This window comes from Montipora capricornis, chromosome 1, assembly GCF_036669925.1.
Source record: "Montipora capricornis isolate CH-2021 chromosome 1, ASM3666992v2, whole genome shotgun sequence".
Classification (NCBI taxonomy): Eukaryota; Metazoa; Cnidaria; class Anthozoa; order Scleractinia; family Acroporidae; genus Montipora; species Montipora capricornis.
Window position 1 is genome coordinate 3,088,266 of NC_090883.1, and position 20,000 is coordinate 3,108,265.

Below are 20,000 nucleotides of genomic sequence, written 5' to 3' on the forward strand. Positions count from 1 at the left end.
TTGAACTGTTTACAAACAAGACATGGCAACTCCATCCCCGCTAGATCTGTTCTTAGCTGACTTAGACGAAAGAAAAGGGAAGCTACCTCGCTGCGAAGAAGTCTCTCTAATCCAAAGGCGCGTTAGAAAGGTTATCAAGACCATTCTGCTGGAAGTGAGAAGAGAAAATCCATTCTACATGACAACGCTTGTCAACAGTGGCAGCTTTTACGAAGGAACGAAAGTTGGAAAGCCTGACGAGTTTGACTTTTTCATTCAGCTGGACGCTTTCTCTTGTTCAGATGATATTGAGTTCTATGAACTACCCTGCTCTACTGTGTTAGTGATACCAAGCGAAGCAGCTTGCAACAATATTAAGCTTTCGTTTCCTGATGACTTTGCTCGCAGCATGATGGACTTTTTTGAGTGGAAGAAAAACATCAAGACGCCTTTCTTGAAATTGTTTGGCAGCAAAGCGAGAGATTTTGAGGCATATGGGATGAAAGTAGTGCTGCCCTATGAAGCTAACGAAATTCAGAAACAACCACCTATTCTACAGAAACACGGACCTGCTTACACCTTACTATTGGAGTGGAACGGTGGAGAATGTTACAAAGGACTAAAGATCAGCGTGGATTTGGCGTTGGCTGTCAAGATTAACTCTCAGCCTAAGGTCGATATGCAATTTGAGTCTCCATCCGGTAGAGTGATCAAATCGTTATTGGGCGGTTTGCCATATTTTTTTGCCATTGGCTCGTACAGGAATGTGCTCAATGAAGTCCAGCCGGACATCTTTGCTGAAACCGAACAACAGTCACCTGGCGTTCGGCCGTTTGATTTTTGTCTCCGTTGTTCCCAGTCATGGCTCGAACAAGTGCTCTTTTGTCAACACTTCGGCCCAGGCAGTGGCCAAAGTAAATGCCTCAGATTACTGAAAGTTCTGCGTGACATTTTTTTTCCTGACGACCAAAACACAGACAACTTTGGGAAGGTTCTTGGAATGCCATGGTACTTCTTCATTGATGAACGTGTACACGGTGTTAGAAAATTAGTTTCGTCTTACATTTTGAAGACATTGGTGTTGTTTGAATGGCAAAAGAACCCAGCAGAGGATCTGTGGAGCGGAAGTAATCTGAGTCAACGTTTGTTCAGCATTATTAGAGATCTTGTGGCTTGTTTGAAGGGAAAATATCTGACAAGCTTTTTCTACGCGGACTACAACTTATATGACAAGACAACACCGGACATACAATTTGTAAATGCTGCCAGCATGGTTAACACTCTGCTGGAACGATTGGACTCCATTAAAGTCTTACCAGAATACAGTTTTGAGGTTTGCGTGGAAAAAATTCGGCATGACCTAAGGATTATTTGTCGTAAAAAGGAATTTACTTCATTATTGTCATTAGGGCTACATTTTCAATTCTTAGATCATCCTCTTCTCCAAACAGTGGTCGAGAAATCTCTTCGAAACGAGGGGAAGGGTGAAATCTATGATTCAGCTAAAACAGTAGAAAATGAAAATGGGTCCAGCTTTGAAGCCGCATTGATATCATTCACAGAGGCTTCAGAAAGAGATGATCTTTTAGACATGTACATTCAGTGCTTGATGGAAGAAATTGCTCCGGAGGAAACCTTAGCCTTGACGAATGTCAAGGCGAAAAATCGGGAATCCCTCAGTAACACGGTCAAAAGATTTGAAAACATTGCACGGGAGAAAATGGGAAAGCGAGGCAATTTACCCAGCTATGACCTGTGGATTCAAGAACATTGGAAAAAAGTCGATGACTCATCTTATAAGTTAACGTCTGACGTGCCAATGGAATTGCTTAAGTTTATCATCGCAAGTTTTCGAGAGGATATTCAAATTTTGCACGCTGATTTAGTGGCCGGGAGCGATGACCATTTTTAAAGTATCGGCAAACAACATATCCATAACATCATGTGAAGTTCCGTTATAACCCCTTTTGTCAAATTGTGAATTTGAGTTACAGGTGCCTGAGGCTGACTTTCGCACTACTTCCTGTTTAGTAGTGGTTCGTGCAACAAGTATGCAAAACTTGAGAACAATAGAGCGCCGAATTAGCGGCAGTTGGTCTTCATTTTGTGAATCCGCTGACCGTTGCTTAACGCTTGGCAGATATTCGGTGTAAAAGAGAGCTCCCGTAAAGGAGACGAAAAGGCGACAAAAAAAAAACCGTTTGGCGTCTAGATCCATGATTAAGACCGCAGATTATTAAGATCAAGGAAGATGCCACAGGGCAGTAAATCAATGTGTGTGTGTGTGTGTGTGGAAGAACAGTTTTGCTGTTCCCAACCCAGCTTACCACATATGTTGCATGTAGAGCTGCCACTTAAAGGGGTGTCTAGGACACCCGCCTTAGCCACGCCATGCGGATGAGCACTTTTGGCCAAGTTCCAGAGGGTCGTGCGTAGCTATTCCCTTTGTAGGTCGAGCCATGTCAGACTAACAAAAAGAGATTTCCAGCATGGAAACTTCAGATTGCAACACCAAGCAGACTGTTTCGGATATTGATGAGAGAACGTTGCAGCATGTGCCGCCTGAATCTCCCGAGCTATTTAGCAATTCAGATCCCGGAACACAGGATTCCTCGGAGACCTCATTAGCGTTGTCGGAACCAACCGTGCCTGACTCCATTGCTTCATTAAGGTGGGCGAACACGAGGGGTCATGCTGCAGCGACAAAAAACTTGTGTGGTCCACACTGAGGCGACATGTAGCAGGGACTTGTAGCGGGGACATGTAGCAGAGACAAAATCACAACATGTGCACACACATGAAAATGTTGCGGGTACATGTTTCAGGGACATGTTGCAGCGACATGTCCCCTCGTGTGAACTGATACTTTTATATAGTTGTGCAACACCAATTTGGGGTGATTTTGTCCCTGCTACATGTCCCTGCTACACTACCCTAATGCAGGACGCCTCAGTGTGTACTACACACCTTTTTGTCTCTGCAACATGACCCCTCGTGTCTACCCACCTTTAGTGGATTTTACGGTCAGATAGCTCGTGGAACATTCAAGATGATGGTCAGTGATAGCTTGAAGAAGCTTCTTTCTGTTTAATTTACTACTACTGTTTCCGTTTGCCACAATGACATTGTTATGGGCTTGCATGATGCAGGCGTTGAGTATGAAGATATTTTCTCGACTCAGTGCCGTCTTGGTTCGAACACGTGGGTGGTTTCTTGCATGCGCGTTTTGTGGAAGCTCGGAACACCGCTTTGTTTGCGTGACACATCACCATTGCTGGCCAGCTTGTTTTTCTGGCTTACTGCGAGCGCCGAATCGTCCTTGTTAAGGTCTATAATGCTCCCAACGAGATACCTGACACTGTTATCATTGGACGCCTTTCCGCTTATGGCAAGGTTTTGTCCTTGCGGCGGATACCATTTACAATGGTATCCGTACCGCTCGGATGCGTCTGGAGAGGGCAATTCCTTCTTCCGTGCGAACATAGTTAATAGATGTAGGCTGGTTATGAAACTCGACAAGTTTCTTTGTTTCATGTTTTTGTTCGCTTTTTTGGCCTTGACCCTGCACAAAACCCGACGAAAACACGCTTTTGCGGCAGGATAACCAATCAAAAGCTTCGACTAATTTATTCGAAATTAACTTGCGAACCAAAAACGAAAGACTGTGTAGGGTCACGGTCGGTTCAACATCTAATTGCGACTGTATTGTTCCTGCTTTTGAAATTCCCAGGGTTTCATAACCAGTCCCTAGATTAACTATGGTGCGAATAGCCAGAGAATTTGTTCGGATCTGGTACCGCGATCAGCCTAAAACGTGTCGTCGGTGTGAGGATCTTGGTCATCTTATTAAAGAGTGTACGTCCGTGCGGTGCTTTAACTGCGAGAAGTCTGGCCATCGTGCCGAAGCCTGTGAGCAGCCGATTATGTGTTCCATCTGTTTGAGCGAAGAGCATCGTGAGCGTCATTGCCCGTTTCTGTTGTACAGCGCGAACAGTATTTGCCAGCATGAAGTCGGGGAATCCACCATCTTCGACCACGAGTGTGGCCTCGGTCCCTCGCGTGCCTCCCGCGCACAGAACGTTGGGATGCTGGCCGTCCGCGAAGAAATCGTTTGTTAACATGCAGGAAAAGGCGAGGTCAAGTAAGTCCACCGAGGAGTCACAGGGATGTTCAGAGAAGTTGGATCGGAAGGGTTGTTCTGTTTATTGCTATCTTCTCACCTCAATTTTGCTTTCCGTGCGGCAGGCCCGTAATTTGCTCCTTTTTGCAACCGTCTTTTGAGTTCCTATAATATTGTTGACGTGATTATTAGGGACGTTCGGCTACGCGTTTTGTCTGCGCCTGTCGGTACCGTTAAGAGTCTTTGGGCGGCTGGTAATGTCTCTCCGTTAGATTTTGTACACATTGTAAATACGAACTTTTGTCTACATTTTCTGTTTCTGTTATCTGATCACGACTTTGTTAATTAGGTTTGCACGTGCAACTCTGTGTGTTAGCCTGATAATTTCATTTGCTTTTAATTAGTCTCGCACATGCGAAATCGTATGTAAATTTCACCTGCTTGTTAATAGTTTTGTGCAACTCTCTGTGTAAACAGCTATTATGCTGTATAGTCTCGGCTCGTCTAGTTGGAGTTAAATCAGTTTCACTCTTGTAATCCTTTTAGTTTCTTCCCGTAACGCATGCAATGTTTGTGTTCTTGATCTTTGTAATACCTGGTTTAACCCGCAGCCCGCAGTGTAAATAAACATTTTATGCAACAACAAAAAAAATGACTGACGCCTTTTCGTTATTGTGGTTGTGATTGAGACCAAAAGGTGGTTTTCAGGTGACGTCATGGCCGCCATGTTGGTGGACGAAAACAAAAGATCTCTAATTAGCTCCTTTTGTACGTCCACTAGCAATTTTACATTGCAGCATTGTTATCTTTCTCTCTAGAGATTGGTTGCAAACCACCTATTGGCTTTTTTGTTTATTTTTTGGGTCCTGTCCTAAGTACCTGTCTGGAGGGAAAGGCGTGGACCCAACCCTAAATTGAGTGTGCACCACGTCGTTTCCCTCGTGTCCTAATAGTCTGTTGGTGTACTTTCCTGAGGGGATTTACCGTCATGTTGGCTCGTCGGTTGTCTAACCGCAGTTGTTATGATTGTTGTGACATTTCTTTGGAAGCGTGGAAGGAAGTATTGTTTACCTTTTTGCTACCGGGAGTGCGGGTCCAACCGATTACTGCTTCAAAAAAGTGAGGGGGTATTCTGAAATTTCTCCAGCGCTTATTCTAAGCCAAACAAAAATGTCGTTTTTGAGCTTATTTCACATTCTGCGAGCCGATCAGCAATTTTGTTCATCTGACCTTGTGAGAAATTCTAAAGTATTTAGTATAAACGATACTGCGTCAGTGTCTGTAATTATCAATGAATTGACTAGCTGAAGCAGTAAAATCCAAAGCCAAAAGTGAAACCATGTATCGTGATGTTCGCTACATCCGAGCAAATATTTGGTTGAATTACACGGGGTTCACGGAGTGTCCTTTGAAATTTAGTCTTTTTGGCTCTAATGTGATTTTACTGATTTTTCCACTCATCAGTGGTTCAAGTAATGACCTCGCGTTGATGTTGACTGTTGCTAGCAGCAATCATGTAGAGTATAACTTACTAGTGCGGGGGAACCCCGCTCAACACATGTGCCGACGAAAAGATCATAGATTTTCTCCAAAATTTACCCGCGTAATACGAACGAGGACAAATTTCTGTGTCCCGAGTCACAAACTCTCATATATCGTCAACTCCGCTTTACGGACACTGGTTATGTGCATACATTGTATTTTCATTGACACAATTATGTGCTGATCGTAGACATGGTACCCTGTTCAAATAATGACAGATTTCTACGGGTTATTACGAATTTTTTACTAACAAAACAGAAACAAAATAGCCTGCATGAAAACTTTGATTTTGATCAGTTTGTCTTTCTTCCGGTGTTTGACCCTTGTGCGGTGGTCCTTTAATTAAGTTTTCTGCATCCTACCAGCAGCTTCACTTCCTTGGCTTTTTGCTACAGACATAGACCCTTTGCATAAATGGATGTGTACATCCTAAGCCTCACATTCATGTGAAAAATCCTTTGTCTAGAAACATAAGTACGAGGCTAAGGATGTCCAAAGTATCGTTATTCAAATTTAGGCGCCATATATGCAAAGGGTCTATCGCTTGTAGCCATTTTCTCTTGTCGTAGCCTTCTTCCTCTTTAACGGCCTTGTAGTGTACAGTTTAAGTTTAGAAATTAAACAATGTACGTTTTCTTATTAGTGGAAATGTCTGGTGTAGATATACATATATACGTTTTCAGCGTTATTTATTCATACCTATCATTCATCTACTCGACCAGTTCTTAGCTTTGTACTATGCATGTAGCGTAAGGCTACCTATTTTTTACCATTGCGATGTTACTTCACCTCGAGACTCACTGATTGTTTCATGGTCTACTTGGCGTCGTTCGAATTCTTATAGGCCTTAACTGAGACATTAATCAGTACTAGGAGAATATGCGGTAAGAAAGCGATTTCCCGTGACCCATGATAATCTGAAATATATTTTTAGATCGCGCCCTATGTGTGAAGATTATTTTTATCTGTTTTTACCATGACAACGCGGCCCACTTTCACGCCAACTGACCAATAACATGTCGTCTTTGAAATAACCACGCAGTACGACGCGGAACTACTAATAGATTTCAAATCGTTTTCATGGGAATAGGGTCGAACATGGGGACCTCATATTCTCTTGTGAGGGCACAGACCCTGTAATCACCAGCGCAAGCTTACAACCTTCCCTTTCGTGAAGTTATGTATTAATCGGTTGCGACTGCGGTATTGTTGGAAAATATCCGAGTGCCCTAGACAAGAGTCGAACGTACGTAGTACTACTATATTGAGTCTGCCAATCGGGGTTTTTCCAGACCCAATTCAGCTAACGACACCGGGTCGAAAGCTCATAATTAGATAACGGGCTCCTGGTAACCGCTATACGGCTCATATTTGATGTCGGAGCACTGCGCCACAGCCATATGTAATTAGCTGGGAGTCGATTTTGTGATGAGGAAGGAAAACTGGAGTATCCATAGAAAAACCCTCGAGTCAGGCTGAGATAGACTGGAACTCAGCCCGCTTACTAACCTGACTCCCCATTCGCTACTTTCCCTTTCCCATAATGCAATGCGTTTTAGGGGGTTCTTTGGATAAAAACAATACGAGTCATTTACTCTTGGGGCTGTATCTTGCTTCAGTGAACTGGACATCCATTGTTTTAATGCAAAGAACCCTCCAAAATGAACTGAATTATGGCATTTGTGAAAATAGCGAATATATGATAAGAGTCCATCACCGGCCAAGAGTAGGATTTACTCAAATTGGCCCAGTCCCCATTAGCATCAGAAAGTTTCTGTTTTTAAACCAAGTTTTGCGGGAACATAAACAAGAGACCAAATCGGTTAACTCAATGTTTCACCCAATTCAGACCCTTTGGGAATAAAACGTTTTGTTCCAAGTATTTCCATATCATTTCAATGTGAATGTTACATTATAATGCAATTACAATCCAGAAAGAATATTTGAATTGAGTACAAAACTGAGTTAGCCGATTTGGTCTATTGGGTATTTTCCCGCAAACCTTGGTTTAAACATAAACACTTTTTGACACTGATAGGGACACTGAATCAGATTCTTACTCTTGGGTAAAGGAGTCTTGAGCTACGCGGTATCCCTGAGACCAATTAGGTCTAGCTTTATTTACCTAAGTTTTCTTCATTTGTTTTGCAGTGTTCCAAGTCCAGAGAAGTCAGAAATGGGGTTAGTATGCTAAACCTGTATGGCTTGCGAAATCGTATCATTATGCAATATTGCATTTATCAAGAACTAAATGATGTCAAGGAATAAAACTAACAAATGATACCCAGGCAAAATAGAGACTCGTAAACAACGCATAGATACTTCTGTCTTGGCACTTTTCCCGATGCCAGAATAGGCAACTTTCATGATTACGTCATTTGACTACAAGAATAACAATAGCTCTAATTAGCATGAGACAAGCAAAACCTGAAGGATTCTGGTACTTGTAGTCAAATGGCGTCATCATGCAAATTAACAAATTGAGGTCAGTTTTTCATGCGTCTGTCCTGTTATTGATCATGAATTTCGTCATAACATTGACAAAGTAGCTGTGGATCCACGAGGCGATAGCGCGCGAGAATTTTGAAGTCATTGTAAAATGTCCAATTGACAACGAGTTTTTCTTCGCTATAGAAAATTGTGTTACTTTTCAAGCAGATGTGGAGCAAAATAAATGGATGCCTTGCTCGTAAACGAAAACATCATTTCAATTTGCAAGTTTACTTTTAATGCAGAAAAACCTCTTAATTAGAAGCACGAAAATAAGGCGGTTTTTTTTAGTGCTTAAACTAACGATGCAAATTATTTTGTTGTTTGCCGAGATCGAAAAAAAAAAGAATTACCAAACTACAAAGTGCACGCGCAGAGCAATTGTTTTTCTTTGTTTCTGCGTTTGTTTGTTTTGTTTTTAATTGAACATCATTGTTTAGTTGTTTTATCTCGGTGATAGGGTGCTTAAAATCCTCACTGGCAACACTGCGAAGCCATCTCAGTTTGTTTGATGTTTTTAAGCAAGTTAAAATGGCCAAAAACAAGGACATTTACAATGATCCCAATTCTTGGTTTGCATCCACGTGATTAGACCGTTATGTTGGTGTACAAAACAATAGAAAATTGCCCCACGAGTTTTGCATAAGAATAGAGTCAAATTCTCAAAAGACGTTTTACTGCACTGTTCTGTTTTGTCAGATGCAAACCATCAATAGCCCAATAAATTTGTAATTTGTTTCTCCATTTTCCACTCCTTAGGAGAATCCAGATCCCCCTGGGATTCCCAGCGGAGCACCCCTATTCCTCTCACATGCCCAAGTTTCAAGTGTTCCCGTCACTGGAGTCCCCAGATGACCACAGAAAGGGCAAACAAGCTGTCTTGCTTTATCCCACCCTACCCTCCAGAGCGCCTGCTTCTGCCCCAGATCCTACTGTACTGGAGAAGACCAAGGGCCATTTCGACCGAAGGGAACTGGTAGCAGTGCAGAAGGAGTCGGATAAGAAGCCTTTAACATGGCCTGAGCACAATCTTCTACAGGTAAGTCAACTGGGCAAGGTGATTCGCAGGCTGCCACACCTTTCTTCTTGCTGTCAGCCGCTGCTCTGGCTTGACTGCCCTTCTCTACCTCAACCTTTCTGAAACATTCCTGTCTGAGCTGGGTTATATGCCCGAGCGTGCACAGTTTTCCTCCCGATTGAGTAGAATGTAAATCAACTTAAAGCAATTCAAATCAAGTCAAAGGTCAGGTTTTGATGAGAGGGGTAAAACTGTAGCAACCAGAGAGAAACGTCTGAAAGTACCGTGGAAAAACAACTCAACACAACCCATGTATGCATTGGTTGAATTCCACGAATCGCGCGACGCATTAAGGAGTTTGGGCAGCGAAAATTGCGGCGTCAACATATTGAGTATTCCGCAGTTATTCCATCTTGTTTATCGGTACACTATGCACATTACAATTCAACACATTGATACACTGCCCAAATATAGTCATAAAGCTCTCGATAGATGTAGGTCCACATGACGTCTATTCGGCGATAGAGAGCTTTAGATTCTAGGACGAGAACGACTACGAGTACGAGATTTTCTCATAGAACAACAGTGAGCGCGCGAAAACCAGCCTCACATTTGGCGGGAAAAATGTGATACCGTCGTCATTTTAGTACGAGGTTTTGCAAAAAGGTCGTCGTGTCAAAACAAGTCACAAACATGGTAGCAGTTTTGGCATTTTTCGATCAGGAAAAGGCTCAGTTACCAGCAAGAAGAATATCGGAGGAACCTATGCTGCTAAGAAGGTTAGGGTTATAAATTAAGTATTTTCGCTAAAAGCAGGTGGTCAAATCTCGTACTCGTTCTCGTCTTCGTACTAGAATCTAAAGGTCATTAAGTATTCTACAACGGGATTGGCAAGGACGGTTTTAAGGGAAAAGCCAGCGAGGGATTCACTGGTGCGTGTTCACGTTGTCGTAAAACATTAAATTTGGTTATTTCATGTTTTTGTTTTGCATAGAAACGGCAACGAAATTAATTAGGATGCTTGCCGCAACATGCACCAGTATTAATTTTTCCTCTTTAAGGGACCACAGACGGAATTTTCGCGTGTTGCTAAGGAAGTGAAATGTTACTTCCGTTAAGAACGTCATCATATCTTGAGCTGACAAGAAAACCCACTCACAAGCAAAAGTCACCGCACAAACTGTTGCTTCCATCGAAGGTTTTTCCTCGCCCTTCCTCACGCTCGTTCTCAGATCAACTGCGCATGCGTAAACGAACTGACCTCCGGTTTGAGAAAAAGCTAAATTTCCGGCGGTCTTTAAATTGAATTAATTATTTTTTACATGGCACGTTTCACCCCCAAATACAGAATATAGCTAAGCATTGATTTTTTCAAATCATCTTTTTTGAAAAAGTTATGACTATTTCCGTATCGTTTATGTCTTTAAAAAGAACATTTTTCAAAATAAAAAGAAAACCATGCTTGGCTGGATGCAAAAACGAATACAAATTATCAAACCATCGATTAAATAACCAAATAGCGTAGCACGGAGACAAATTTAGAGTTTTCTTTTATTGGTCACGTGACCATGGGGTGGCATGATGACGTCATATTTAGGGTCATTTGCTTACAAAAGTTGGAAACTGACCAAAATAATGCCAAATTATCTCAAGTTACTTGACCATTACATCCTTAGCAACGCACCCCAAAAAATACGTCAGTGGGCCCTTAAGCCAATGATGCTATTTTTTTTATGTAAGGCGTTCCCGTTGCCGTCCCATCTCGCTGCTTAAACTCTTCATCAAACCTGCTCACTTATGACCCTGAGTACTTGAAACACTTTCTCCCGCACTTAGCTAGTCTATTGGTTTTGAAGTTGGGGTAGGCTGCTGAAACAAGTTGATTGTTAACCACTTTGGTTTTGAATGAAAGAAATGTATATTTTGAAATGCGGGTTGTGACGGAATGGAGAAGTGATCCTCACACTTATCTGAACAATTTAATCAATGATTGTCTCTTAGAGCGGTTTTTCAATTGAGTGTCGAAAGTAATTAGTGAACTGCTTTGGTTTAACAGTACTTCACTCAGTGATTGATTCAAAGCTCTCGCGCCATTTTCTCAACCAATCGTGGCTCGCGCGTGCACATTTTCCCGCGCTTTGTGTCGGCTGCGTGTAATTACTTTGAGTTTTGATTGGTTTACGGGATTGTCTCCGTCCTTTATGATTGGCCAAAGTAATTACTTTGGCTTTGGTTTTACGACACTATATTCAAACTCGCTCTATAGTAGACACCTGGAAAATTCAGGTGGCTGGATTCGAACCCATGACCTGACAATTGTCTAAATTGACCTGATAAGTGCGATTATCTCTTCTCAATTCCACTTTGGTTTTGAATTAAAGCATAATTGCTTGGTTAGAGCCCGGCTATTATTTTCAATGGTGTGTCGTAATTTTGCGATTGTGTTGGTTTTGCATAGCTATGTTTAATTATTGGGTTGAAATTTAAGCCAATCAGCGGTAAGAATACGAAAACCAATCGCGACTTCAAACACGTACAAGTTACTTGAACGGGTTTTTTTCGCGCTCACCAGAGGCTGTGGGTCATGTGGCCGATCTGGTAGGATACAATGCGTTTGGCTTTTTGTAAACAAAAGATTGAATGACATAAACAATGACTTTGACTTTAAAATAATAATAAAAGCTGCTACTTTACTGAATAATGGCCAGCTAACGAAAGCTGCCGCACCACCCCAGCAGCAAGGAAGTGTTTGCGTCATAAATAGCGCAACTGATCATCTACGTCGGTTGTGACTGCTTAACGTGATGCTTTTAATTGGTTTTATTGCACTTGTTTTAAAACCGCTTTCACGGCTAATCTTCTTTTTCTTTCTTTTCTCTTTGAAAAACTGAGCTGGTAAAAGGCCCGGAGTTAAAAAGACAAAACTACTACCCCATCCCTCCAACGTCAGTTGTATCCAACACCCCTGACAGGAGTGGTGTGATGGCGGTGACTCCCCGGACAGCCAATGCACTGTATAATGTTCACAGAGGCTTTTGGCAATCTCACTATCAACAGCAGTTTACAGGCAACGGACCACAGAATATCCTTAAGCTGGATAATTATGATGAAATCTGCAAGGGAGTGGACGACTCACCGGTAAGCGACGATTATTAAAGGGAATTCGAATCCCACCAATGAATAATTTAAACCGATCAAAATAATATACAAAAATTTGGTTTTATCAACGGAGTTGATAATGTAAATTGGCCACCGTACAGAGCGAATCGCTTTTAGAATCTCTGTACGGTAGCCAATTTACATTATCAACTCCGTTGATAAAACCAAATTTTTGTATACTACTTCCCCACCGACGCAGCACCACACTCTCTTTAGAAACTACCGCCTTCGATCAAAATAATGTTTGCAATCACACTTCCTCGACAATTTTTTCCAAAAAAAGTGTTTGTATCGAAAAATTAACTTTAGAATGACTTATTTTCACTTTCAAATTTCTCGGGCGCCACCGTCTTCAATAATTGTGACATGTTATGGTTGCCCTCATTGTTTTCACACAAAAGGGCAACCGCGGCACGTCACAAATATTCAAGATGGCGGCACCCGGGAAATTTAAAAACCAAAACAAGTTTGAAATTCACTTATTTTGGATGCAAAGGCTTTCATTGGGAAAAAGACATTGTAAAAAAAATTATGTTCTGTAGTTTAAAGTTATTTTCTTGTTTTAGTGGAGGTTCCCTTTTAGGAGATATCTAGGTTCTCGTTTACTGCTAACGCAGGAGGAAATACACAACTTTGTTTCTCTCCTGTTTTCCTTTCTTTTCTTTTCTTTTCTTTTCTTTCATAAGTTTGACGCATGTTAGGTGCACTCGCATTTTCGGATTTTTTCATCGAAGAGAATTTCTCTTCATTCCTTTACAATATTAAGCTCCGTTTACATAAGCAAGTTTTCCTTGACAAATTTTCTTGAAAGAGGATAATTGCTCGTGTGGACGATGAAGAAGTTTTCCTTGACACGTTTAGCCTGTGCCCGCGATACTTGCTATTCCTTAGCACATTTAAAACAACGTCATTTTCTCGCTCCAACTTGCTCTGGTTTTAGCCGCCATTTTGTATATTTTGACAGCAATGAGCAAGAGCGTGATACTGGGAACTAATCTCATTTATATCTCTTGCCACAGTTTCCTTGTCGTCCATTTCATCCTTGACAAGGAGAAGGTAGCATGCTAGTTTGTCCATGTCGAGGAAAAATTGGCAATTTTTAGCCTATTTTACCTTGTCAAGGAACTTTAGCAGGGACGCCGACGGCGCTGGGTTACGAGAAGTTATCTAAAAATATTATTTCCCGTAACTGTAATAATTTTGCCATTATTCGAAGTCGTTCAGCGTGGAAAGCATGTATCAACATTCCAGAAACAAAGTTGGTATGAACGGTGTGGTTCAGTTTGGAGATAAAATTGAAGATTCGTCAGGTGCTCGCGTCTTTCACATAAACTTCAAATTTCGATCATTTCACGTTGTTGTCAGAACGAGAACAGCAAAGAAATGTACGCACGTGCGTGGCGTGCAGAGCAATCTATTGTTTTTGCTAATTAAACCTATTGTCGTTTGTAGCGTTCTAGTAGCCGTCGTCGTGGTCGTCGTCATTATGGACTTTAAGACTTTAAGTAATGCTAAGAACAATGCTAAGAACAATAGTGATCTGTGGCAACGCACGCGCAGTAACAACCTCACTCCTCGTCGTTATTCTCTGCTCTCTCAAATCCCAACATTTTGCCGATTTGAAGATGTCCCAAGAGAAATCGAAAAAACTGTCTATGCAAATTTTTGTGGGAAAAAAGAGGTGTATTACATACATTCATACGTACGTACATACTTTAATTGACCGCTCCCCATAGGGGTTTTTTTTTTTGGACGGCCAATGGAACTCAACGAAACAACGAAACAAAACAACAACAACTGTTAAAAATCCCGACTGGCCAGAGGCAACCATTTGGCTATTTACAAGTGCAGCTGGGAGGTTGAACCAGAGACTACCAGGAACAAATTCAACGAGCGGTCAGAGCTGGTCTTGAACCCGGGGATCCCCGAATCTCAAGGCAAGCGCCCTAACCACTGGGCCACACTGTCTCCCTCGCACGTCGTCATTTTGAGAAAGTAGAGAATAGCCCACTTTCGATGTATTAAAATTCAGTCCTAAACAAAAGGCATCATCTCGAGGCTCTGAGGAATAAATATAAGGATTTGTATGAATCGATTCCTCAGAGCCTCGAGATGATGCCTTTTGTTTAGGACGAAATTTTAATATATCGAATGTGGGTTATTAGGGAGTTTAACAAACCACGACGGCTACGGCTACTATTAGTTTGAGTTATTTTATTTTATGTTTCACGATGTTTTCCATCTTGTTTATGTTGTACCATATGGGTGAAGTATCCTATAACCAGATTGGTAAGTAAGGATTTTAAGCAAAGAGAGATCGATTCACTGTAGTTTGTCCACGTTGTCATGAAAACCTTAAATGTGGTCATGTGGTTAGGTTGCTGCATGTTTTGACGAGTACGGGAGAGAAATGTACAAAAATGCATGCCGCACGTGCAGCACGATCATTTTTCCTCTTTTAACCAATAATATCACTGCTCTTTGGCCTTGTCGTTGACGTAACCGTCCTCCTTTCTCAAACTCCCTATTATGGAGCTTATCAGAAACGACGACGGCGTCGGCAAAAACAACTCTACAAAACAATGATATCGTTGGTTAAAAGAGCGCATAAAATAATCGTGCAGCACGGATTTTAGCACATTTTTTGGCGGTCCTCTGCAGAACGGCGACTTGAAATCACGAAATTTGAGGTTTTGACGACTACGCGAGCATGCAACAGACTGAATCTTTTCATTCACTTTGTAACTGCTCGTACTAACTCGTATTTGGGATACTTCCCTAGCATTGTCCGACGTGAACGAGATGGAATAATTGCGAAAGACTTATGATAGAGCAAAGTTACATTTTGAAGTGACGTATTCGTTGACGTCTCGAGACGTCGCCGTCGCAGATCTTAAGGTCCCTATTAATGAATTTAAATGCCGGTTCCCAATTGTGCGATAAGCACAAGCATACGCATAAAACAAATTCGTGTGGGAACGAGCGTAAAATAAGCACAAGCACAAGAAAAGTAAATTTTCCATTTCTTGCGCTTGTGCTTATCTCACGCTTGTGCTTATCTCACGCTTGTGCTTATTTCACAAGTGGGAACCAGTGGAGTTAAGCATAAGCACAAGCACAAAGATTCGCACGCCATCTTGAATCTTACTGCATCTGGGACTGAATACCATCCCTCTCGTGAAGCTCTGTTGAATCAAATGTTGATGTGTTAAAACCGCGTTGCGGCCCACTCCAGCAATCAACATCGTTCAACAAAATCGAACGTATGTTGAAGGAAATGTTGAAGCCGTCCGCTTCACGTTTCTCGTCTAAAAACAGGCATAACGAGAATTTGTTACGAAAAAATTGTCAAAATTTTTTCAATACACTTTCAAAGCCGGAAAAATTGTCAAAAGAGCACTTTCTCAAGACAACTCTCTTTAGAAAATACGGCGTAATTTACCCTTCCTTTATTTATTTATTTTTTTACGTCTTGTCTCCTTTTTTTTGCAGAGAGAACATTTTACAAGCGAATTCCTGAGGGCGCATCCGCTTGAGGGCCGACTCACCAATGTAAGAAGAAAAAACAAAAAGAAGAAAAAAGTCATAGTGGGTCACGGCACTGAACTATGGCTCACAGATAGTGAAGGAGAAGAAGACGAAGAAGGCACCCAACAGCGGTCTATCCGAAGAACTCATGGACAGTGCTTTTCAAGCGATGAGCTCGTAGATTTGATGACAGGTCCCAAATATAGCGAGGGCTACTTGCAAAAGGGCTTGATGAATCCAAGCGGGGAATATTCAGATGTTCATGCATTCGCTTTAGCTCATCCTCATCTGTATTATTCTTCCATCACAAATCATGTGAATTCAAAACACTTAAGCCAAACGAGGCCTGAAACAGCCCTCGAAGTATCAAAACAGCTTACAGTTACTTCACCTATTGTGAACAATATGCCGAGTCAAGTCTCCGATCAAGCGAGGACCGGTTCCACTGACAGCGACTCGTACCCGAAGTGGTTCCGAGCGAGTAAACTCGGAGAAACCAGACCGAGTACTGCACTCTTAGAATTGCAGAACTCTTGGAGTAAAACTGAAGCTAACAGAAGATTTCACGAGCAGTTTCCCGAAAGTGCTCCGGATATACGCCGGAAGCCAGATTTAAGAATTACAACCAACGAGAGGAGACACATTGTACCGGAAACAGGTGTTCACGTGTACTATTTCCATCGCTAAGATCCCTTATCCTTTAGACTAAGTAGTATATTAGCTCGGAGACAGCAAGACTGGTATTCATGTATCTTACATGGCGACTAGTTTTTGATTCGGCTACACTTTGCGTGCTTCTATAACAAGCAGCATCATGCGTTTGCCTTTTCACGTAAACCCTGAACTCTCTCAATTAATCAATGGCGTAGCACGGGAAACCACCGACTTCATTACATATCTGAGGACTTGGATCATGAACCTTACTTTATCAGATCTCGAAGTTGAAAGGAGAACCCACTAAGCAATGACAAAGCCTTAAGTGTCTTGCAAAAATTGCCTGCGTTGAGGGCAGATGTCTTGGCGTGGCCTGCGGAATCATTGCAACAAGCTAGTGTTGCAATGAAGAGCTTGGTTAGATGCTTTAAGGGCCCACAGACGGATTTTTCGCGCGTTGCTAAGGAAGTGAAATGTTACTTCCGTTTACTGACGTCATCATATCGTGACCCTCTCAAGCAAAAATCACCGCACGATCTGTTGTTTGCATCGAAGGTTTTTCCTCGCGCTCGTTCTCAGATCGACTGCGCATGAGTAAACCAACTGACTTCCGGTTTGAGAAAAAGCTAAATTTCCGGCGGTCTTTAAATTGAATTAATCTTTTTTATATGACACGTTTCATCCCCAAATACAGAATATAGCTAAGCATGGATTTTTTCAAATAATCTTTTTTGAAAATGTTATGGGTATTTCAGTATCGTTTATCTCTTTAAAAAGAACATTTTTCAAAATAAAAACAAAACCATGCTCTACTGGATGCAGAACGAATACAAATTATCAAACCACTGATTAAATACCCAAATTGTGTATCACGTAGACAAATTTAGAGTTTTCTTTTATTGGACACGTGACCATGGGCATGGCGTGATGACGTCATATTTAGGGACATTGGATTACAAAAGTTGGAAACTGACAAAAATATTGTCAAATTCTCTCAAATTACTTAACCATTACATCCTTAGCAACGCACCCCAAAAAACACTTCAGTAGGCCCTTACAGAAATAGAAAGAAACGTCTACAAAATAACAGATAACTGACTCACATGGGCTAGCAAAGAGAGCAAGTTAGTATGTATGTACGTAAGCAAAGAAGGAAGGCGGATTGCCGTTAGCAGTTATGTAAGGAAGTTACGGTGATAGTTGGTTCGACTATTGCCTGGGGAACTTATTTTCTTTTTTTGTTGTTGCTTTCACCCTTTGCCAACTAGCAAATTCTGAGCTCTACGCTTGTGGGGGACGTGCATCCAAAGAGACAATCCAGATTAACACAACAGCGTTAAGAAACCCAACTGGGAAGAGACATCTAGATGATGGCTGTTAACTAAGCTTGTTGGAGTCGAATTCGAGATTCGGGACACCGAAGACAAACCAAATTGCTGCCCATATAATGGGATTTGCGGAACTCGAACCATGGTCAGCATGCAAATCCAATGCCCGCAAGAACTTAGCTACGCCATCTTCTCGCTCTTACTCTGAGATAGGAGGCTCTTAATGGGGCCCTGGCTTCTACAGAGAACATAGTCTATTTACTTTTTGTTTACAGCTTACCGTTAACAGAAACCCCGGCCAGTCATTAATTTTTTCGTCTTTTTTTAATGGTTCAACATGTTATAGATACGGTCTTTTAAACTCTTCTGCGTTATCCGGAAGGGGAGGCCTGCAGCTCTATTTTCTGGCATAGGCCACGAAATAAGACTAACATTTCTTGGTGCCGCAGAAGGGTAGCCTGAATTTCAGCCGTCTCCTCTGGTTGCCTACTCCAGACCACAGTGACAGTGAGATCGCTGAAATTCAGGCTAGCAGGAAAGCTTGATCAGTAGAAAAGTCTTACCAACCATTTTTTTTTACATGCAGCAGTCGGGTTTTTTCCTTTTTTTTTTCCCTCAATTTTTTGCGTCTAGCTGCTAAATTTTCGAGCCGTTTTATCGTTTACCCACCCCATTTAGACCCTCAGTGTTTTGAACGTCTCGGCTAAAATTTTAATTCAAGGAAAAACCATTAGAAACCGCGAGTCAGTCCACGACTACAAAACGGTTTATCTTGAAACTTAATATTTATTTTTTCGTATTTATTGTGCTTCTAGGTAGAAAAGTTTTACTAGCAGTTAAATTATAGAATGAAGCTATAATATTTGTATCCGGTAGTCAATGGGCAGCAGGCTTTGCACGCGAAAGTGCGCGTGTGCTTGAACTTGAATTCTCTGTCCACGCTGCACCCTTTTTTAAAAATACAAACTTCAACATTTTAGCATTAACTGAACAGAACGAGTGTAGTCACAATATTGGCAGCCTGCAATAACCACATTACATGAAAGCTGAAGATTTAAGCAGAATAACTCAGGGTTCGCACTGCTCTTGGAAAACTCCTGGATTTTTGGAAATTTCCAGGGCCCTGGAAACTCCTTGAAAATTCAATTTTGCGTTATTGATGATGAGTAAGAATATTAAGGTGATGCCCTGGTATTGCACTGCGCATCCTGTTCTGCGCATAACACAGCGTAGGCCACGTTCGTATTAAGGCATGGCAAGGAGGCTTTATGGTCAGTTCTATATCTCAGCCCTATTTTCTTTGTCTCACAAGTGTTAAGGGAGTTTTCTGAACAAAACAATGTTTAAATTTAACCATAAAGACTCTTAGCCATGTGTGAATATTGATATATCGAACGTAGCCAAAAACATTTCAAAATGGCGACCTTTCGTGCTGGAAAGCTCTCTAGAAAGAAGAATCTCCGTTTAAAGAGCACAGCAGGAAATAGTAGAATTGAAAACGTTTTAGAATCTCGCAAAAAAACAGTCGAGTGATGATAGTCTTGCTGATGCTTAAGTGTCATTTCAGTCCGAGAGTGAAAGTGAATCCGCGTCATTGTGGAGACGCGTTGTTGAGGAGTCGACCTCGGTTTTCTTTCTGTTTTCTCCTAAACGAGGTTGGGGACCTATCTTTTTTTTGGCATAATTTTATTCTCTTACTCCTCCTCCTTGTGCTGTAAAACATTTTAGAAAAAATTACTTCAGAAAAAAAGGTTACCAGGGAAAAGAGTATTCCTAGCGATCGCTCGTGGACACAAAATTGTCTCCTCGAGGTCACGCACCCAAGGAATATTTGCAGTCAGTACCTTTTCATGACATATGCTTGTGCCATAAAACAAACATTAGATTATTCCTTTTGAACACACTGCTGTGCTTCCTGTTCCTGCAAAACGTACCATGAACCGATGGAACAAACTTGTCCTTTATAGATGAAGTCGCAATGATTAAAGGAGCAAGTTATATCTCCCGTTTGAGCTTGGTGACCTGTTTTTTTAATTGCATATTTCTAGTCACCATAATGCAGGGAACAATCGAGTAAAGTTTAAAGAAAATCTTACAACTTCTATTACTTAGGAATCACCTTAAGAAACGACGAATGAAAAAGCTATGAAAGTTTTTCCTAAGTACATTTTGACTTAATTAA

The 20,000-nt window shown here is 41.5% G+C and overlaps 2 protein-coding genes across 4 annotated transcripts in view; both read left to right on the top strand.

Moving 5' to 3' along the window:
* Window positions 1-1,891, top strand: part of LOC138038380 (cyclic GMP-AMP synthase-like receptor) — a 2,221-nt gene extending 330 nt beyond the window's left edge. The window contains exon 1 of the mRNA XM_068884250.1: window positions 1-1,891. This exon is cut by the window's left edge and continues 330 nt beyond it. Coding sequence (XP_068740351.1) covers window positions 23-1,891 — 1,869 coding nt within the window. The 5' untranslated portion in view covers window positions 1-22.
* LOC138038457 (sperm-associated microtubule inner protein 4-like) overlaps window positions 1-18,675 on the top strand; it is a 43,910-nt gene extending 25,235 nt beyond the window's left edge. For all 3 annotated transcript variants that reach the window (XM_068884527.1, XM_068884446.1, XM_068884361.1), the window contains 4 exons: window positions 7,793-7,822; window positions 8,891-9,170; window positions 12,042-12,287; window positions 15,801-18,675. In XM_068884527.1, the coding sequence (XP_068740628.1) occupies window positions 7,793-7,822; window positions 8,891-9,170; window positions 12,042-12,287; window positions 15,801-16,523 (1,279 nt within the window). In that variant the 3' untranslated portion in view covers window positions 16,524-18,675. The remainder of the gene's footprint in view (window positions 1-7,792; window positions 7,823-8,890; window positions 9,171-12,041; window positions 12,288-15,800) is intronic.
* The last annotated feature ends 1,325 nt before the right edge of the window (window positions 18,676-20,000 follow it).